At 35.7% G+C, this 22,575-nt stretch overlaps 3 protein-coding genes across 22 annotated transcripts; 2 read left to right on the forward strand and 1 right to left on the reverse strand.

The window, feature by feature from the left end:
* Positions 1-577: 577 nt before the first annotated feature.
* LOC105249341 (DNA-directed RNA polymerase II subunit RPB9) lies at positions 578-2,891 on the reverse strand. Of its 6 annotated transcripts, none has more exons than XM_025411927.1 (4): positions 2,784-2,891; positions 1,309-1,520; positions 1,043-1,116; positions 578-786 (listed from the first exon to the last, which is right to left on the reverse strand). In XM_025411927.1, exons 2-4 carry the CDS (start codon positions 1,435-1,437, stop codon positions 597-599), a joined length of 393 nt encoding a protein of 130 aa, XP_025267712.1. In that variant the 5' UTR covers positions 1,438-1,520; positions 2,784-2,891; the 3' UTR covers positions 578-596. The 6 variants fall into 6 exon arrangements, with proteins under 6 accessions (XP_025267712.1, XP_011253031.1, XP_025267710.1 ...); XM_011254729.3 differs by lacking the exon at positions 2,784-2,891 and adding an exon at positions 1,977-2,321 and having other exon boundaries at positions 1,309-1,462; XM_025411925.1 differs by lacking the exon at positions 2,784-2,891 and adding an exon at positions 1,977-2,321.
* LOC105249339 (broad-complex core protein isoforms 1/2/3/4/5) lies at positions 1,417-9,777 on the forward strand. 8 transcript variants are annotated; one of them, XM_025411923.1, is made up of 5 exons: positions 1,417-1,537; positions 4,795-5,215; positions 5,434-5,893; positions 5,984-6,278; positions 8,133-9,777. In XM_025411923.1, the coding sequence occupies exons 2-4, from the start codon at positions 4,841-4,843 to the stop codon at positions 6,259-6,261; spliced, it is 1,113 nt and encodes a 370-aa protein (XP_025267708.1). In that variant the 5' UTR covers positions 1,417-1,537; positions 4,795-4,840; the 3' UTR covers positions 6,262-6,278; positions 8,133-9,777. The 8 variants fall into 8 exon arrangements, with proteins under 8 accessions (XP_025267708.1, XP_019882513.1, XP_019882510.1 ...); XM_020026954.2 differs by lacking the exon at positions 8,133-9,777 and having other exon boundaries at positions 5,984-7,256; XM_020026951.2 differs by lacking the exons at positions 1,417-1,537; positions 8,133-9,777 and adding an exon at positions 2,475-2,664 and having other exon boundaries at positions 5,984-7,256.
* A 4,941-nt stretch (positions 9,778-14,718) lies between these two features.
* LOC105249338 (ankyrin-1) lies at positions 14,719-20,232 on the forward strand. Of its 8 annotated transcripts, none has more exons than XM_025411921.1 (7): positions 14,736-14,798; positions 16,949-17,001; positions 17,527-17,622; positions 17,806-18,149; positions 18,641-18,881; positions 18,981-19,224; positions 19,467-20,232. In XM_025411921.1, the coding sequence occupies exons 4-7, from the start codon at positions 17,806-17,808 to the stop codon at positions 20,018-20,020; spliced, it is 1,383 nt and encodes a 460-aa protein (XP_025267706.1). In that variant the 5' UTR covers positions 14,736-14,798; positions 16,949-17,001; positions 17,527-17,622; the 3' UTR covers positions 20,021-20,232. The 8 variants fall into 8 exon arrangements, with proteins under 8 accessions (XP_011253020.1, XP_025267706.1, XP_019882509.1 ...); XM_025411922.1 differs by lacking the exon at positions 14,736-14,798 and adding an exon at positions 14,946-14,985; XM_025411920.1 differs by lacking the exon at positions 14,736-14,798 and adding an exon at positions 16,076-16,482.
* The last annotated feature ends 2,343 nt before the right edge of the window (positions 20,233-22,575 follow it).

Consider the following 22,575-nt stretch of genomic DNA (forward strand, 5'->3'; position numbering starts at 1 on the left):
ATATATATGCGGTAGAGTGCAAAATTTTAATAAATATAGGCGCGCGAATAAAATTCAGATAAACGTTAGATATGACAGAAGTGGTCACGTGACTATGCAACGATGCTAGCGACTCGGCAGAACTCAGTATGGCTGAGCATGGCCTAGATAAACAGCTGGGAGTAGTCCCAGGGTGTCTTGCAGACATTAGCTTTACAACCACGAATTCGCAACGCGATTCTTTTCTCATAATGATTACTCAATTGGCATGATAAGTTTGAGAGATATTTCATATCAATCGGAATTAATAATATTCGAAATGTCATTTTTTCTTTTCGCGAAACATCACGATACAGCTAGCGTAAAAAAAATGTATGTCGCGATTGCGAATTCGATTTGTGAAGCTAATCCTATATTCAAGTGACAGGATAAATGTTCAATAGAGATCGCTTACGGTAATTTATTGTATTCTTGCACGAACGTTTATCTATAATTTTTGTTTACAATTTTATTATATATACTGTTACAATGCATCTCTTATCGTCTTTACAATTTTTTTATGCAGTTTATCAATTTAATAATTAAGATATATAAATAGGGGAGACACCAGATATTATTTATTCTGTCCACCTGTGGCAGCAATGTTGATTTGTACACACATAATACAATCTCATTTCTTCCTCAGCTCGTCTAGTTTGTGCCTGGAAAAATACAGCTTCTCTATGATTGCACTTTGGGCATGGATGTTCTTCGGTTCTTGGCAATGTTGGATCCGATATTACATCAGCAACAATGTGTGTCAGTTCACTAAAGAAAAGAAAAATACAATTAAGGAAATCAGTGGTGATTTTCAAATGCGACTAGCACATATATCTTTGCGAGTCTGTGAATTAATCTTGAGCTTTGGACTCGTTAAAAAGATATTGAAAAGATATCATTTTGTAATAAACATATTTGTGTACAAAATGATACTTTTCTTCCTTGCACGTGTTACGAATCTTAGTAAAAATTGTTACATTTAATAATATATTTATAGATATTAAAATCCACCATAACAACTCACTCTATTTCGTGCATGATTTTGTTCACATAGATACAATTGCTGTCCGCCAGTTGCTTAAAATCACAATTTCTGCACTGAAATCAAAACAAGACAATCCCTTGCACATAATATTTTTTCTTATAATCTATTTTCTCGTATAATCTATGTGCTAATATAATTCAAAGTTTCTTCTATTTTTTTAACAATTATAATTAACAAACAGAACTTATTACAAATATTATTGACACTGTTTACTGAAAACAATCGCAATATACATTCATACTTACTGCATACATGAGCACCTTGTTCTCTTTATCCTCTTTAGGATACAACATATTGTTACATTCCTGGCAAAATCTAATACCCACGAATCCTGGTCCATCGTCGTGCGTGTCATAGCCCGTTATCTTCGACATGATCACAATTCTCTCTCAATGATTACTGACAACAATAATAATTGAAGAATTGTAGCGGGTGGTAAAATGTCGATGCCTTATATCTGCAGGTTCAAAAAATGTAAGATTATTTTATACAATATATGAAAATCTATTCTACTCATAGTGTAACGTGGAGAATTTTTTAAAGATTAAAATTACGATTCTAAAGATTTATATAAAATTACGATTCTATAAAAATATTTATAGAGAGAAAAAAAATATGCACAGAAAGCTTCGAATTAACCTACGATTACTTCCAGTTTTATCTGTGATATATTCTTCTAACAATCTTGTACGTAGCAAATCATAAGATGATACAAAATAGGCTTTATTTCTTGAGTTAGGATTATACTTATTAAATATATATCGATAAAATTGATGATATTCAAGTTTGAGCAACTCGAGTGTGTTGTTGAAATCGACCGAAAAATTATACTCAAAAAGGATAAGGATAGCGTTCGGACAAAAATGACAAAGAATAACCAATCAGAAGTAATTTTCATACAAAGCCGTTTTACATTTATTGAAATGTGACAAGTCTCTCCGGAACGTCAAAGAAGCATTTGTCACGCGTTCGCTTTATCTAATTTAACAAGCGTACCGTTTTTCCGATACTTTTTTTCAATTTTATATACAAATTAGCAAATTCTATTTTCCTTCTACATCTCGATTATGTTTATTAAAGCAGAGCCAACATTTCGCGGTTTCCTCCGCGTCCCTCGGTGAGCGCGAAACGAGACGAAGAAACGAGCGTGGAGAACGCGCTTAAAGAGAGAAGCAACCTCCACTATAAATATAAACCTTTCGGACGGTTTCTATGAGATCGCTCGCGACGCTATCGCGCTATAATTTCCCTCGCGAACCGTCGGCGAACCTGGGTAAAATCGTATCGGGGACCGTGCACGCGTAAAAGCACGCCGTGATTATTCGCCTCGCGGTCGATCGATCGGCGCCGATGCCGGGCGCGGAAAACAGAGAAAAAGAGTCCGGAGAAGTCCTGGCATCGCTGAAGAAGCTCGTCGGAGAATCGTTTCCCGGAGAAGCGAAGATCGGCGCAAGTTTGCTGCGCAGCAACGGATGCGCGCTAGAGGCAATCCTGGCGCTAGCCTAGTTCTAGCGATAGTTTACGATAGAGTGTGCGTCAGTGTGCGTTCGTGGTGCGGCAGTCTTCGTCGACATCGGTAACGCGATTACGCCGCTAGCCCAGTAAGTATCGATCAACGTTGGGGACTAGAAGGACGAGTAGGACGAGTAGGACGAGGACGACGAGGACGACGACGACGATGACAATGATGACAATGATGATGGTACCGGTGGCCCCTCACCGCTCTATTCGTCTACCTCGCGGTCTACCTTCCCGGGTCCTCTCTTTCTCTTTCTCTTTCTCTCTCTCTCCCTCATCCGGAATCTCTAGCGTCGCGAGAGCGGCTGTGGGACGCGCACACGCACACGTACGATAGAGAGAAGGAGAGCCGACCAACGCGGACGTACCCCCCGACCCTACCACTCGCTTTCTCACCCCGTCGTCCCCCACCCCTTCCGGCCGCGACTCTCTCTCCCCCGTCTATATAGTGCAAATCTCGCGGCGGCTGAATGTTTTCTTAAGGGATTCTTCCCACGACGCGACGCGACATTCCGTAGAGCGGAGTCGACCGGGGGATTTCGCGAGTGTGATTAATCAAGCCTGTCCGTTTTCGAATGTGAGGATCGAGTAATTGTGCAACGTTTCTCCAGGAGGCCGAGACACGACGCTCTCGGCGTCCCGCGAGGGGAAGAAGAAAAACGGAGGAAAAAAAACGAGACGGACGCGTACAAACACATACAATACATCGTGTACGTATGAACGAGCGGTGAAATTCAAGTAAGAGCCCGGAGGCGGCGTTCCTGTGGGGGGTGACGTCGCGTTGTCTCTCCCACGGAGAAAGAGACAGAAGGAGAGAGAGAGAGAGAGAGAGGGAAAGAAGGAGAAAGAGAGAGGGATCCCGTTTTTATTCCCGTCCTGTCGGGAAAAGACGATCCGGCACGTCCAGTGTCGTCGGTCGCGCGCGCGTCCCGACAATTAACTCGCCCAGTGTCTCGTCCGTCGTCGTCCCCATCGTCGCCCGATTTCGGCGGCCTCGACACGTGATTACGAATTCTCGGGACGGCATCGTCGTCTCGTTTGTTTGCGGCGAGGACGGCGGCCGCCCGGCGATAATAGGTTCCGATGGCGCGTTGTTCCTCCTACTCCTGCCTATAAATGTGAGTAAATGCGTGCGTGCGTGCGTGCGTGCGTCTGCGTGCGTGCATCCGGCCGTACGTGAATTTTCGTCGCACGCGCGCGCCGCGTCGCACGACTGTCGGTCGACGAAAAATCGGCCGACCGCGTCCGCCCGGTTTCGTTCCCTCCCCCCGCTCGTCGATCGATTTCGCGACGCGATCGCGGTAACGTTCGAATCGTTCGAATCGGCCGTGGCCCTACCGCATTTCGCGGAAATATAACGCCTCGCGTCTCTCCAAGTGTGCGGGGAGGAGTGCGCGTGTGTGTGATATTATTGTTACTGGACTTATACCAGGACAGCCATATTGAACATTTTTTTTTAACCGTCATATTTCTCGTTAACCTAGCCTTAATCCCGCGACAATTTTCCCCCCTGCTCGGCGCGATCGTGAGATTTGGACGAGATGTATCTCCCGGAATTGTAGACGAGATCTTTCCCTCCGTTCAACTTTTCGCTCCGAGATCGGGGGATCGGTACCGCGGTGAGACCCCTCTTTGTCTTTGTTCCGATGACGTACCGCGTTCCTCTTCGCACAGGTGATGTGTACCGAACTTGCGGAAAATAATGTTGTTTTCTCCCCCTTTTTCTTTTTTTCACAATTGAAAGACATCCTTGGTTCGCTATCTCTGGAAAAGTCACACTCGGTAAATTAGACATCGAAATGTTACGTTCATTGTTTGTTTCATTAATTACGCGTCCAAAAATAGCTCTCGAAGAGGAGATCCTTCTTGCTGCGGCAATGGATGCGATTCTTCTTTGATTCGGTTAAAAAGTAGCAGTGGCGTTTTTGTTATGTAAACATGTTACATTTTTATTTTCGATTGTATTTTCGCTTTACAAATGTGTCTTCTTGTTCAATTATTATTATTCAGATACGGAAAAAGTCAAAGGACATCTAAATTTAATTTAGATTTTAGGAATCTTTACATTTGTTTCATGTAATTCGTAATTGTAATAATAATTTGTGCAATATATTTAAAATGTGTGACGCGTGACATTTCTTTTTTTGGTAATTTAAAATATGTAATGATAAAATTGAGCTGGAGATTTTAACAAAATACCTTGTTTTCAACAGGCGATTTGTCTATCACTGAACTACAAATTCAAACAGTAGCAAAACTATGGATTCAGGGAGTAACTTGCCCAATCCGGGCAATTATCCTGGAGGTGATCGCCAACAGTTTTGTGTCTCTTGGAATTCCCACCAGTCCAACATGCACAGCGCATTTCCAAAGTTGCTGAGCTCGGAGCAATTTGTGGATGTGACTTTGGCTTGCGATGGAGGCTCGATAAAATGTCATAAAGTTGTACTGTCCGCCTGTAGCGACTATTTGGAGCGCCTGTTGTTGGAAATACCATGTACTCACCCTGTTATCTTCTTAAGGGACATGAAAATGTGGGAACTTCAAGCTCTGGTCGAATTTATGTACCGTGGGGAGGTATATGTCGAGCAACAACAACTTGCTACATTGATGCAAGCAGCAGAAGTTTTGCAGGTATATGACTCGAACCATTTATATACATTTGTAACAATATCTCTAGTATACGTTTTCTGTTTTTAATTCTTAGCATTCTTTATTTTTTTTAAATCTTAGTAGAAGTATTGTATAAAATGTACATACGTAAAATCTTAATATCTAGAAATTATAATTATATTTGCTTTTATACTTTTATACAAAGATATGTCATTTTTACACATGTATTTTTTTGATAGGTTCGTGGCTTATCTACTCAGGGATGCGATAACTCGTCGAATGAGAGCAATACACAATCGTGTGATTCTAACGCACCTGTCACTCCGTCGACACCTACTCCTGGTGACAGTACTAATTATAAAGCTGATAATACTTCATCCAATGATGATGGAAGTACCTCTGATTTCCTCTCATGTACGACAATGGCGGCGACTAGCACAGGCAACAATTCGTCCACCATCACCCCTGTCTCAAACAATCCCAATGCATCCAACTTTGTAAACATGGAACATAGCGAGGCGTTACAACATCTAGAAAAGGCTTTAAGTTCTTGTGAAGCAACTCTCACTGAAACTCAGGGTATGGTGAAGATGGAACCGGACGAACAGTTCTCTCAGCAGCATGATGTCAAACCATATTCCATTAGTATGGTACCCAGTAGTAATTGTAATCCTAGCAGCCCATTTCCTGCAATCGAAGGTGAGCAGCTTTATTTCTTTCATTTATTTAAGCATCGATAACGCGATCGTTCAAATTAGATATTGACTTCTTTTGTATATGTCTTTAAAGGTTATCAGAGACGACAAAGGCGTTCGGAAGAAGAACTCAAGCTAGCTTCGGATATGGTGTCGCGTGGCATGACATTTCAAGTAGCCTCAGAAAAGTACAAGATACCGATCAGCACAATTCGATTTTACATGGTCCGAAAGGGCATTCTACAAAGGCGAAAACGCGGTCGTGGCTCCAGCAATCTCGGCGTTAACAGTCAACCGGGTAGTCCGGCCAGTCCACCGTATCATATGATGAGTTACCGTTTGCCGGAGAGCCTAAATTCCAGCCTACCGTAGTGCTGTACAAACAAGTAGTGAGTTTTTAGACTTGAGTTTTGAATCGAACAAATTTTTTATCTCTGTATTCATAGAGCTGTTCTGGACGTATCGATATATTTTTAACTCCCTTGCACTGAAAGTTTATTTATATTTTATATTATTATTTTTTTTTCTTCCAATTAGCACTTCATTATTCATTCGCGACTCAGTGATACGTTTGTGCATTGATTAACAGGATCTCCATATTATATATACAGCATATAGATGTATTTCCGCATTTTTATGCTATCGTCGATCGTGTATACATGATAGAGATATAATTTGTGTCTCGAACAGCTCCGCTCCATGTATATAAACAGATACCATATGTAAAAGTTCGGACACAGCATTAAGTGAAATAACTCGCACATCTTATCACATTTATGTTGAATTCAGTATCCTCAGGAAGACTGTCCACTTTTTTTTTATATGTATTTTTATATTTTTATTTTTTTATAAGTACAAGGATATATTATGTTGTGGAATATGCTATGTTTCATAATTTATTGGCGCATATAGGGCTACATACACTTGACCAAATAAAATATAGTATGGATAATATTGCGCAAGAACTTCATGAACTCAAATCATTATGAATTAATATTGATAATAATAATTCCATACTTATAAGTACTTGCATTATATAATGCTAAAAATCAAAAGATATTAGAGATCGTGCATTTAACTAAAATTATATTTTAGATCTTATTTTGAAACTTTTTTTTATAGAAGATAATCATATACATATAAATAAGCGCACTTAGTAAGATTAATGATGAGACAGAAATGTTCCATGCAATATAAAAATATTGATACAAATGACAATTTTCTTTATGCTGTGGACGAACGTTGCGCGTATGGTTGATTCTCAGCCGTGTTCCGTTCTTCTACTTAGTGACCAATGTAGCTAGGCTGCATATGTGAATAGTGTGAGATATGTTTTTGGATCTTACATCAATCAGTCGCTCATAGCGAGAAACAATTTACAAAGTACAGTTCAGAAAAGAAAAGAAAAGAAAAGAGAAAAAAAGAAAATTGACTATGTCATATAACAGATATTTTTTTAATGACCTTGCAATATTTTGACAGCAAAACATTTTGTAGCATATAATTGTAGAATATATTATTTTTTATTACATCATATTTATATGATTCACAGTGTGAAGCTCATCTCGTTAAGTTACTGTGGTATCCGATATGGCACACATAATATGGCATGTATTTATTGAGTAATTATCTTTCCATATTTTAAATAAGCCCTCCAGGAGATAAAAGATTTCGATTACTGCACACTGTATATCCTGCGCCAGAGTGACGCTTAAAGATCAAAAAATGTATACAATTGTAGAAAGTCAGGACTTGTCTGTCCGTGAACGTCGATTAGTAGTCACTATGTTTAAGACTGGTAACACGTGGCTAACATAACCAGATTTTTAAAATCTTAGACACAGCAATCCTCAATCTATTATACAAATATTTTTGTAGGCACTTTGTCGAGAAAGGTTTCTTCTTTCTGCCTCTTTATTCTATATATATCTTGATGATAACTTACGCAGTAAGAGGAACCTGGTATTTATTCAAAGTTTACCATTTAGCTTTGTTGAACATCACAAGAGAGATGAACGATCATGACGTAGTGCTTTTTACATGCTAGTGTACAAATAACAGCATTTGTAATTGACGATAAGAATCATCATCTGGTGTCTGTAAAAATCGGTGAAACGAGTCGAGTTCTCCGAGTTTATTTTTACATACACCAGTTCTGCCTTTTCAAAGATGTTTAATTGTATGACAACAACTGTGGCGCGCATACAATTGTAATTGTACGATGTATTGCCTTTGTTACATAGCATTTGGATAAAGCCATATTTTTCCATGCAACGCAATAATCCAGCAAAATAAATGACAGTTAAAACTGAGAAGCAGCCTAAAATAGGAAAGAGTGCCAGATACAAAACTAAAGTGGACATGAACAATAACACATATAGAAGATAAAGTTTATCTCTATTACTTAGAGTGTGTAACTGCCTTTCTCTGGCCTCATATACTGGATCATTAATTTATTTATATTAGACAATATTATACAAAAAATACATGTAAAAAGGAAGAAATTAATCTTAGAAGGCTTGTTAGAGCTTCTATCGATTGCAGTAAGACTGCTGCTATCTGACTGACGATAAAACACGTTCTCAAGAAGAGCTAGTTGGTGGAACATTTAATCGAAACATATATCACAGATCTTACATATTTGTATTTATTCTCATTTATTTCATTTCTTTATGCGATTATTACATATTTAACGCAATTGGTTGTTTCTCTATTTGTGTTTTACGATATCGAAATATCGGAGAGAGAAAAGAAAAATTCATAGTCGCATATTGGACATTGTGATGTATGTTAACGCGAATTAAAAGCACGACTTACAATTGTTGCCTGTTGTAATGTCCAATAACTGAAAGACAATTGAACTGTAATGATTTGTTCGCGTATATAGCACATTCTTTCCAAGAATCAGTATCGCGTAAATCATTGTTCTAAGAGTTCCAGTTGACAGAGATTTTATACGGATCTATTAAACCAGTATTTCAAACCAATGAAAAATAATTAGTTTTCTAATAATAATACAATACATTTTATGTGAATTTAGTACAGTGCTTAAGTCATTAATGCTCAGCATATTTAACAAATATTTTTAGTGGAAATCCGTGTCATACTCACATATGTATCATAATGTCTTAAAGTATGTAACTAAACCACAATCAAAGAAGTATGAATGATACTTAATGACTATTATCATAAATATTAATAGCGATAAATAGGTAGCCATTTTGAGGCAGTTTATTATTATATTTAATTACACCGTATCGCTTTGGTCTCTCCGTTTTTACGATGGTATTATTATTTGTAGATAGAATCATAACTCTAGAATCAATCGAACCTCGAATCACTTATTTTTAAGTCTATTTTTTACAGTTACCGAGAGAATATCTAAATAGGCAAGGCAATTGAAAACACAACACATATAAACACAGATGAGATCTGTAATTGCGTAATCAATTATCATAATCTATTTTTCAATTAATTTTTGTTATTTTTTGGATTATATATATATACACACAATTATACTTAGACGATTAATTATATGTACTACATATTACATTTAACAAAAATCCATTATGGGTACGTTCCATTTGATGCCTGCAGTTTATAAGTGATCAGTCATTTTCGCGCGTATTTACAAACTATAGTTTCGCAATGTTCGTAAGAGAAAAGAGCGTTAAATATTTCAAATATTAATTTAAACGTAAGTGACACATACTCGAATAAAAAATTTATGTAAGATAAAATGGTATAATATCCAGCAAAAATGCCCTACTCATTGTTTAGACATAATGAGCTTACCAATAAGTGTTGAAGCGAAAATTAATATTTGGCAATATATAATCAATACATAATAATATCTGACAATGTCGGTACAAATAGTTCTTTTTTATAATATTGATAGTTATAATTCACTAAAATTATAATTATTATTATTTTATACTATAATATTGAAATTTTTTTATAACATTTCAACAGAGTAATCATGTTTATTACCTATCTTCCCTTTATTCTTAAAACGTTCCATTCGTTCATTCGTTAAATTCCATTTAATTCGTTAATTTCCATTTAATTCGTTAATTTCTATTAAATTTCGCCCGTGACATTTGCTAAGAGAAACGAGGAATTTTGCGTTTGTGGTCCCGAGCATCGCGGGTATTAGGTGGAATGCACCTTTAGTGTATATGAGTATTTTTATAGAACCTCTTTTTAGCTTAAGTTTTTATTATTAATTTGGATTATAGATGCAGTTGCAACTATTATATGGTAAACTTTCCGATCTAATACTTTGCACATGAGCTTATGGGCGTGCATAATTTTTTAATAAAAGAAAGGAAAAATTAAACAAGCATCGCGAATTATTCCACAAGAATATTTTTATGAAATTATTCTATTTAATTCGATCATTAATATCTTACATTATATCGGAAAGCTTACTCGAAACACTTACATTCTTCGATATAAGTTTTTTTTTTAAGATATCGATAAAATATGATAGTTGCTTGCCTATTTACGACAAAATTTACGCGTTTTGGTATTTCGTAAATGATTTATGCGATTTACTTATAAACGTTCAGTTTTCTATAATTGTAGGTTTCGTAAGAAAACAGAGATTTCTATATGTATACTAGACTATTAACACGACTCTCGTATGGTGAAGTGTGAAACAAAGGCAGCCGTTTACATTTTAAGCAGAATTTATACTGGGTATCACAGAATTTGATACGACACATGTCACGTAATTATAAAAAACAATGAACTGTCTACGTTACGTATATCCTGTCCAATTGCAAATGGCTTGCTTTAGTGTGCTATAACGTCGTCATTAACAGTCTAGTATAATATAATAGAAGTCTATGAATAAGAGTAATAAATCTAAAATATGATTATATATTAGAGCTTTATATGGATATAGCAGAAGTGTGCCATATTACATTGAACCGCCGCCACCGCCGCTGACACTTGAACTCCGTAAGACTCAGTTACTCAGTTTCCTTCGCGCAACTTATTCCGCGCGATCCCAGTATTACATAATCGCATATGCGAAAGCCTTCGACTGCATCCGTTTAACGGATCCTTAGATCCTTAATCCTGTAGAATATAGTCACACTTATTATTACTACACAAATGTATATCTTGCGTTGTTCTCGAAAACTCATTCAAGATAGGAGATTAATGTGCGTATTAAGGACTACTGATCCCTTATTAATGTGAGAAATTATGAGGTTTCAATTAATTTATAAACCAAGAAAAAGAATTTTTGGGGTATTTTATTAATCCATATTATCGAATACGAGTAGTTTCATTCAAAAAGACTTATTTATCTCGATGTAAAAACACCTCATGATTTCTCGCTTCATAATTTAATATGACGTTTATTATAAAGGAGGGACCAGGACCGGCATTCATAGTTCATTCTTATATTTAAGACTATCTTTATATTTAAGATCATCTTACAATCATGATATTATAAATCAATCACAGAGCCATTATTTAAGACACTTGAATAGGAATGGACTATAAATACCAGGAACCTTAATACATTCTCTTTTCCCAAATACCTTGGCGCTCTTTCGTGATTCCTTTGTCAGGCTTCGTATTCAAAAGATGATAATTCCATCGGGTATCTCAACAAAATCTTTTAACATCATATTATAACAAATTATCAATGATGCGCACGTTAAACCCATACAGCACAAATTAGTGTTGCTGTATGGGAATGTTTCGAGCATTAATATGTGCACTGAATTGGCATTATGTTAATAGATTAGATTTTGGAGAATGTGGCATTATATGAAATTGCGGTGAATACGAAGATGCTCGTGAAAGAGCGACAATTTGTTGTATTGGGATTTGTTGGAGAGCACTTGATCGTTGTACGCGCATTCTGACGAGACGCCGAAGCGTGCGGATTCAGTGTAATACGGCGAAAGACACGCATGTGTACGCGAAAATACGAGACGACATATGCGCACACACGCGCGCGCACACACGCGCACACGCAAATATATATATATATATACATACATACATACGTATATACATACATACATACATACGTATATACATACATACGTACATACATACATACATACATACATACATACATACATACATACATACATACATACATACATATAATACACATATGTGCATGTACACACATATATATAAATAAAAAGTACAGAAGAGACATATAAGAGACGAGAGGATGAAACAGATCGAACTCGTCTCGCGACTGTAATTACAATTCGCAAAATATACCGTGCCGTTCGGTTTGTTGATCGCAACAAACCAGCTTTTATAATTCGCATGTAAGATCACCATCAGGGTGTAAGATCTTGATAAAATCGGTTACGGGTGGCGTATTATTACATAGAAAGGCACACAATGTGCATTTTGCAAAGAGGAGAAAAATAAAGAGAGAGAGAGAGAGAGAAAGAGTGAGAGAATGAGCGAACAGAAAATAAAAATAAAAAAAAGTAATTATAGCGACGGTGTTAAGTGTGTAATTTGAGAATGAGACTTGATTGAACGTAGATAGATAAGAATTGCGTCGCAAAAAGGAGAGCAAGAAAAAAAGGAATCGTAATAATTAAAAAAAAAATAAAATTCGGAGAAAATTTTTTGGCGCAACGAGGAAAATGTCTTGATAGTGTGTGTGTCTTTGAAGTACTTTTGAAAGTAACCTTGACTTCCGAGAGCTCTGAAAGAGAGCTGAGAAAGAGATGAAAAAAATCATGTGCGCCGAGAATGTACTAAGTTTATTGCCGAGATTCACATCATATTATCAAATAATAATTATCATTATTTTACTTTTAATGATTAACATCATATATATGATTCGGTCGTAAGATTCTTTCTGAGAGAAGAAAATCTAGACTTAATTAAATATAAAAATTATATAATTATATACGCGCGGCATATACATATACATATACATATATATATATATATACATATTGGATGAGTGTCCAATAACCCCAGCAACAAAGAATCGCGTGGCGCGATCGTTCCCGCGATCTGGATGCACGTTGCTTCCTCCCCCCTCCCGTCCCTCTCCCCTCATCCTATATTTTGACGATCTTTTGATTTTGACCTTAATCTTCACGAGATATCCGAAGAATTTCATTACATGACTTTCTCAAAAGAAAAAAGCTATGAGGGACTCTATTTCGAAACTGCGCATTTGTCGGCATTCACCAAGTATTGTTTAATTTACGTAATTTACTGTAAGCTGTATTTTAAGAAATAAGGAGAAAAAAATGCTTATAATTTTAAGATCGTGTAACATGTGTTAGTGAAAGCATGCTTCTAAGTAGAGAGATAGGACAATGCTATAACAATAATTATAATTATAATTGATTATGAGTATAAGACGCATTTAATAAGTGCAAAGTATTTCCTAATAAAAGTACTACTAAAAAAATTGTTTGCCCCCTTTTTTTTTTCTTTAATTATCTCGAGTGTTAATGTCGTATCGAAACATTGTTGTCTCCTTTATCTTCAGGAAGACTTGCATTTTTTCACGTAATACAAAAAATATATACACATACACTAGCAGTTTTTTTTATTTATACTAGCAGTTTTTTATTTACTAGCAGTTTGTTTATTTATGTGCATCTGTTTATAAAGAAGAAAAGGATTCTCTAAAGCGAAATTGTACGAGTGCTGTCGAATTTTCTTCGTATTTTCTAAGGGATTTTAAGAACAAATCATTTTTTAAAGTAATTACGAATGAATTTATCCTAGAAAAAATTCCCCCTTGTTGACTTTAATGTTGTCGCCGCTCCGCGAATGCTTTTGACAGAATTTGCACGGTACAACAAAGTGTCGAGGAAATTCAGTTTAATTTCGGATCATAGGATCAGTGAACTTCCCAAAAGACGTAGTTGTAGACAATGGGAGTGAGACAGTTGTCATTCCGATATTATCCGGTGGAGAGGGTGAAAATTTCTTTGTGTGCTAGCATAAAATACATTGCCACATATCACAGATATATACATGTATAACATTGTAAATAATTATTATTACAGCCATAAACTTTTTGACGCACAAATGTGACTCAGAAAACTTAAATAAGTTTATTAAAATAATGAATCATTTCGGAACTTTGTCGCTTATCACTTATAATTAATTAATAAATATTCATGAAGGGTATTAGAAAAATCTGCGTCTCGGAAATTATTTCCGTCGTGGAAATAGAAATTTTAAACACTTGTCGTTAAGATATTATTTACCCATTGTTTCTGTAAACAAGTTCTTCAAATGACGCCAATCATACCCAATGTCTTAAAATCAATTTGATAATTTACTCGCGAAATAAAATATATACGCTATTTTTCACATGTATGTAATAAGTCATTTTTGTTCAAAAATGTTGTTCATTTTTGCTCAAACTTATTCAAAAACTATTCTGCGATTTGCGTATCACCGCAATTTCGCCAAATGCGCTTTTATTTCGACTCTCCATCGTTATACCCGTCAAAACAAATTACTAATAATTTTCAAAACAAGCGCACATGAAAAGAGCGAATCGTCATATGGGATGAAGACGATGATGTTTGTCGGGAAATTGACAGGTGAGAAAAGAAGAGAGCTTTTTCGCGCTAAAAGACAAAGGGTCTGTTCTTTCTGCACTGCTGCATTAGTGCAATAAATTAAAAAGAGATAAACATACTTTCTTTCACTCTAATTGCACTAGTGCAGCTAAAAAGAACTGGCCCAAAAATTGCGTAGCAGACAGAGAACACGCACACGTGCGCAAACTCCCGCGCCATCCCTTTGTGTTATTTTCGGGTGGCGAATCGCGCCGTTTCATCGGAAGCTTTAAATAGGACCAGATTGCCCGACGGAGAAGACAGTTTTCGTGACATCGTCTCTTCTACATGTTGGAACACCGTACTATCTTCAACGTGAGTAAACAATAAGCGCGGAAATGTCAAGCTCGCACACGATGCGAATGTGCGATTCTCGACGCCGGTCTTTCTTCGATCGTATAATCCGAAAATTAAAGCATTAGTGATCGTCTAGAGGATATTCTTTCAAGATAAATTTCCTTGACACGGTGCGAGAACTTCCTAATTGATGCAAAGTCGAAAGGTAAAGTTGAGAATTTAAGTCTGAGAAGTTATTTTTGATTGAGATATTTTTCTTGACTCTATCGTACTATAATTCCTGTCTGAATCTTCTGAAAGTTCATATCAATGATAATCCTAATAATTATTTTAAATAACTGAATATTACTAATAATAAAATAACGTAATTTAAATTGCTCACACTGGCAATTTATTGGTTAATAAAGAATCACAACGTTTCGACCATGGATTTTGGTCCTTATCAAGTGAAAATATCTTAGTTAACCAATATATGAGAAACTTTTCTCTTTGTGTTTGATCGGGAGGTTGACATGACGGAATCCTGACATAGCGATTTCCTCTTTTCTCATTATATATTGGTTAATTAAGATAATATTTTCACTTGACAAGGACCAAAATCCATGGTCGAAACGTTGTGATTCTTTATTAACCAATAAATTGCCAGTGTGGTCAATTTAAATTACGTTATTTTATTTTATCTACTGGCGACATTCAAGAATTTAATATTATTACTAATAATATAAGTATTTTATATATTAATGTATAAATTCATATATTAATATTTTGTTTGCAATTTTATGACAAATCTCAATCATCTCGCGATATGTGTCACAACCATAGTATATGGGAATGTATATTACTTTTATTTTGATATTCATGAAAAGTATAATATTGAATCGAATTGCGAGATATTATCAAAATTTTGCATCAATCTAGAAGTTAAATATTTACAATAGTCAGATATATGCGGCGAAAATTGGCAGTGAATATCGACTCTTTTGCGCCGTTACACTGGCTACGCGGATTCGATCGATCTTGATCTTGCGAGCAATCTAAGAATACATAAGAATGATACATGAAGAATTTTTTATTATTTTTGCTATTAATAAATATAAATTCAAAATAGAACCACAGAGAGAATTTCCTTAATCAAACTTAGTTTTTTAATTTAGCAATTTCATTGAAAGAAATCAGAAAATCTGATGAATATATATTGCCAAAAATAAAACCACGCATACCCACTTTGTTAAGAATTTGATAAATTTTAAGACTACATTTAGGTAGATTTTCTCAAAAAATAATTCAAAACGTCATTACATTTTTTCGGGAATTTGCGTCTAATAAAGAAGGGCTTTGGAAGATAGGTCTGGAGAAAACTTGCGTATCATTCATTCAAGCAAAAAAGATCTCATTGCTTTCACAAAAAAATCACATTGCTTTCGCGAAGACGCAGACTGCGTGATTCTCGACGACGCGCCACAAGACTTCCGGCATCATCGCCAAAATTGCGCCGTCTTCTTGGCAGAGTTTCTGGTGCTCGTGACGCGCGTCAGTGAAGTTCCCAATGCGAGAGCAGCCTGATTGCATTAACTTACCTATCGTCAGCCAAATCGTAAACGGCACGTTGCGGGATCATCGTTGGAGGAAAATCTTTGCAAAGATTGACTGCAAAGATTTAACTATAATACATTATCAATCATGTCCGGGATCGGGAATCGAGGTCTTTTCTATTACACCTGCATTGTACAAATATTTTTATTCTTATAATGTAGAATTTACACAACATTAATTGATATCAATTATATTTATTTGAATTCTTTTGTATCGTAATTTTTTTATTTATATTAATTTATATTTTTATACGTGCAGTTTTGTTTTAATCTTTTTATATTTTTATTCGTTATTTATTATATAAAAATTCTTTTATTTGTGCAATTATTGTAAGTGCAGGATTATAATAGAAAAGACTGTGAAATTCTTATGCGCGATGTTTCAGAAAAGAATGCAACATGTAGTACATATTCTTATTAACAATATAATTTACTACATCTTTTTTTTTTAATTAATTGTCAGAACGTAACATCTTGCAATTATTCATTATAATTTTTCGAATATTGTAATACTGCGAGGGAGTTACATTGTAATCTATCAGTTCTTATTAATCTTCCTATCTTCTTACATTACAGATTTATCGGATTTCCGTGCTCGTCGTATAAGGCAAATCAGACTCGATATTAAAGTGCGTATTAATGTGTAATAAAAGCACATTAAAGTAATGCATGTCGCATGTCGGTTCTCTCGTCTTTGTAAAAGATTTCTCTCAAGCGACTATCCCAAGATCACACAGAATCTGTATGAATTTAATAACAAGATTTAATTTAAATATTTTACTCGATCTTGTGTATGTATTGTATGTTTTATCAATCAATGTATTGTTCGACTAATAAAAACAAATCTCATCTGATGAGAGATGATATTTTATATCTATAACAATTTTATAAAATTTTAATTTAAAGAAATTATTTAATTATTCAATTATTTGTTTAATAATTTAATAATTTAATTGAATTATTTAATTATTAAATTATTTTATTTAATTTAAAGAAATTATCAGCAAGCAACAAATTTATCAGACATGTCATGTCCAGTCACAAAAATAAATAATTATAAAATTATTGAATAAATTAATTCAAACTCGATTAGTTTTAATATAATTTTTGATATATATAATTATTTTATTCATCCAAAAAATATTTTTATTCAGTCCTACAAGATTTCTTTGCAAGTTGGCACACTTTCCTGGGAAGTTTTTCAGTTTCTTCTTCTGCAAAAAACTCATCTCAATTTTCTACAAACGAAGGTGAAATAATAAAACAGGCAAACAGTCTCGTTAGACGTTGACAAGTTACATATTGAAAAATCGTCTCATAAGTCCTCGGCGATTTCTGCCAATACGCGAAACGATACACGATCATTATGTAATCTTTCTCTTTCTCTCTTTACTTTTCTATCTATCTCTATACACCTTTGTTACGCCATGCAGATGCCGATCGAGTGCATCGCCAACCCGTTACAGCGGGAGCTGGCCGACTCGATAATACGGTTGCAGCCGCTCGACGAGATCCGCATCCTCCTCGCTTGCGGTGCCAAGCCGAACGAGCCGGTCACCCAGGGTCTCAGACCCCTACACTACGCCGTCTGGCAACGCTACACCGAGGCCGCCCAGCTGCTCCTGGTGCGCGGCGCCGACATCGATGCCACCGACGAGTGCGGTTACTCGGCCCTGCACCTCGCTGCCGAGCACGGCTACCTGGATCTGGTGAAACTGCTGCTCAAGTATGGCGCCAAGGTGGATCACCGGCAAGACACCGGGGAACTCTTCCCCAGGTTCGTTGCAGGCGTTTCAGCTTGGTCAATATCCAATACTCTAGAAAAAATATAAGAAAATTAATTATAAGAATTAACTTATTAATTATAAAATAGAATATTGAATAGAATAAGGAAGAGTTAATTATTATTATTTATTTCTTAATGCGCACCTTTTGGCTTTGAGTGACATCCAGTTTTACATTTGTAATTTTTATATAGTGTAAACGAACTTATCTTAGAGATCGAAACTATTTAACGATATTTAGAATGAAATAGAGAATAGAAATCTTAAAATAGATAAAAATGCAACAATAATATTGAACTTAACATTATTTAAAATTATAAATATATATAAAAATAAAAATAACATAGTATACATTAAAATTTAAATAAATAAAAGTAATATCAAATATATATAAAAATAAAGATAAAAAAGAATTAATTAATGTTATTATCATTTTTTACTTAAAATATTCTCATTCGTCATTAATCGTGTTTTTGTCCTACAGAACCATGTTGTGTGACGAACCACTACGTCTGGCCCTACGAAACCGTCACGTTGAGGTTGCGAGAATTCTTCTCGAGGCCGGCGCTAATCCGAACAAGAGATACTTCTTCGGCTCCGAGATTAATCTAGTGTCACCGCTGGATTTAGAATGCATGGAGTTGCTATTGGCCTTCGGTGCCTATCCGAACACGCGGGATCGCGCTGGGTTAACGCCTCTCATGAAAGCTGCCAGACTGCCACAGGTAATGTAATTGAATAAAAAAATGCAAATGATGCATTATTTTGCTCGAATTTTTCACAAACTTTTACACAAAACAAGTTGACGATTGCAAATGTTGCAGGGTATAGCTTCGGTGCTTCTACTACTCAGCTACGGGGCGGACGTGAACGCAATGGCAGACTCCAGGCACGATTATCGTACGGTGTTGCATTATGCGATTCTCGGCGGTGACCCGGCGGTTATCAATCTGCTGCTAAAGCAGGGCGCCCGGCTGGATCTCGGATCAGACTATCAGAAACCGACGGCCCTGGACTTGGCCATACTCAAGGGAGACCCGTCAATCGTCGAGACGCTGCTCCAAGCAGGCGAGTTGCGATATCATATACGATTGTCCCGCGATATCGTGCTTCTGGCATACGGCCGAATCGCATGGCATTCGAAGGTCATCGCGTGCTGAATATCCGCGCGAGGATGTCTCAATCGCTATAATAAATTTGATCTAAAAAATTTTCTCAAATACTTTTTAACGTACGAATAATTCAAGCTACAATAATTCTCCCTAAATTTGAATATATGTCTATAATTTAATCTGAAAAATTACATTCAGGTGCGAACGTGAACGCCACGTCGCCGATCATCGGTTCGCCGCTACACGTGGCATGCGCGGATAACATCCCGAATCGGCTGGAGATTTTGAGCATGCTGTTGGAACGCGGGGCTGATCCAAACCTGGTGATCCGCAGCGACGACGGCCCGGCGTTGCGTCCGGTGCTCGCCGAGTACGTCGCCTCGAACGAGAATCCGTCGGTGGAGGTGGTGGCATTGCTGCTTAAGTACGGCGCCCGAGTGGTGATCAAGACGCAGTTTCGCGACCCGCATGGTATCCTTAATTCGTTGCAAAATACGGCCGACAAGCCGCGGCTGTTGCGCGCGTTGCTGGAGGCGGCCGAGAGCTTCGATCCTTGCATGATACGACGGTCCAGCAGTTTGACAGATGCCCAGAAAGCCCTGGTAATGGAGGCGGCCAGGACCCCGTTACCGTTGACTCATCAGGCGAGACTGATAGTACGCAAACTTTGCGGCACTAAATTACCCAAGATCGTCAGGAAGCTGCAGCTACCGCAGTCGTTGCACCGTTATCTCCTTTACGACTTTTATTAGCAAAAGGATCGATCGAGAAGAGCGAAGAGATATTTATCAGAGAGTTTTTCTTTAGATTTCCGGTAAATTTCAAAGATTATTTTTATATTCTGAAGTCTGGGACTTATGTTCATAAGTCTGGGATAGTGCTCAGCTGAAATTTTGAAATGCAAAATGACCTGAAGATATATAAGCACACTTTAATATTATATGAATTACAGTAATTTCCAAAAAAAACTGGGATTGACAAAATTTTTATTATAATGAATAATTATTAATACATGGAAAAATTGCTTCGATAGAGCAATTATGCAATCAATTAATTATATTTTTTGCATCTCAAAGCTTCCTCAAAGCTTCCTTCAAAATTATAGACTTGATACAAAAGAAAGCTGAAAATATTGCTAGAATCAATATTTCTTGGTTTTATATTGAAATATGATGGTCAAAGATTCTTGTTTAATCGCTTTTTGAGCTCATTGTCAATCAAATCAAAAATGCTTTGTGCTATCATGTGTCTATGTCACTTATTGAGTACAATAATGAAGCTATCGAGATATCATCCTTCTATTTCTATTTGTTAATATTCTATTTTTGCACAATGGATATAAAAGTGAGCAACGTGATATAATCTAGTTTATGGACTAGCAATATATACTAGCAATATATATATTTTACTTATACTTGTTGGTCATCAAATGTATGTTTTATATGCATGTATTTTCTCTTTACTATTTTCCACATACGTGAGAAAAAACCGTGATAACAGTGATAAAAGATGCGCTCTCGTTATTTAAACGCGCGAATAAATATCACGACAGCTAGTTTATCCGAAACTTTATATGCGTTTATTAAATTATATTAAATTTGGAAATATATTTTTCATTTTTCGAATTTTTCAATTTTTCAAATTTTATAAAGCGAAATTATCCGTCGCCATGTCTGCCGTTGATCGAGCGACAAACATTCGCAAAGGATTCTTTCCGATACAATCAAACACATGGTGATTAACTTTTGTACCTTTGTTATATATAATTATATATATACGCTCAATATATATTATATATATATATATGTACAGAAAATAAAGAAAAAATTTGAATTAAAATGCAACCTACTCGATTAGCCTGTGCTTGATTAGAGAGCGATATACATACATACGTGTATATGCGTGCTTGGCCGCGTATGCGATTACGACGTGTAGAATGTTGGCTGCTGGTGGGAGCAGCAATGATCTATACACTAATCATTATCCTCGAAATAACAGCCTCAATACCGTGACTTACGTCAAACTTTTGGCAATCATCTTATTCATATGAGGAAATTCGTAATTTCTTACATCTTATATTTGCTATGAGCGAGTATGTGTCATTTATTTGATATACAGGGTGTCAGAGCAATCTCTCCCCCCAAAAATGTTCTTATAGCTTACCTCGAGAGCTTTTCAAAACACTATAATAAAGTATTTTTTCATCGAGTACTTTTCGAGTTATGAGGTTTGAAATAATTTCTTAATTTTTATATAAACTATAAAATATCTAGTAAAATATTCATTTTTCAATTATCTTACCATAATACTTTTATGTACAAACTAATGAGAGGAATCAATTGTAAAAAAAAAACACATAATTGTTTCGAAAAAAAATATGTAATTGTTAATTGCAAATTACATATTTTTTCTTCGAAACAATTATGTCTTTTCTTTACATCAATTGATTCCTCTCATTATTGTATACATAAAATTATTAAGATAAGATAATTGAAAAATGAATATTTTACTAGATATTTTATGGTTTATGTAAAATTAAGAGATTATTTCAAGCCTCATAACTCGAAAAGTACTCAATAAAAAAATTCTTTATTAATGTTTCAAAAAGCTCTCGAGGTAAGCTACAAGAGCTTTTTTTGGGAAGAGATTGTCCTATATATATATTTTTTTTTAATGAAAAATAAAGAGACGAATAAATTTTGCTTTGATTTTCAAAATACAGCACGCGTGTATCTGCATATCTTGGATTCTCACGAAACCGTGGAAATTCCATGGCGATCTTCCAAGTACGGTTCGAAATATTCACGAAAAACGGATTGTCTCCATCGATTTCGTTTTATCGATGCGGATATTTCAAGTCTAGATACGTAAATAGAAAAACAGGCAAAGGTCAAGATCCGCAGCGCACGTTTGCGTGTCCAATTATAATTTGCAAATTTAGCGAAACGAATAGATGCGTAGAACGGTAAGCACGAATAGAAGAATGCGCATTTTCAAAGAGAAATTTAAATTGTACTTTTAGATTCTCGAAGATAAAAGTATATAAAAAAAAACATGCTAAAAATATTACGCGTGACAAAAATTATCTCGCACACGTCAATTTTTTTCGAACGAACATTCTTCCATATTTCAGATTAGAATATCATCTTTAAAAACTGTCTGATTATGTTTAAGAGAATTTCATTCATAGTTTCATTCATATGAGCCAGTGTTGGGCATTTATCATCCCGTAAACTATCATAATCTATGCGTGAACAATATAAATTGTATGTCATCTATGTCAACAATGAATAATTGATGAAATTAT

This window comes from Camponotus floridanus, unplaced genomic scaffold (genome assembly GCF_003227725.1).
Source record: "Camponotus floridanus strain SB8 unplaced genomic scaffold, Cflo_v7.5 scaffold45, whole genome shotgun sequence".
NCBI classification, from domain to species: Eukaryota; Metazoa; Arthropoda; class Insecta; order Hymenoptera; family Formicidae; genus Camponotus; species Camponotus floridanus.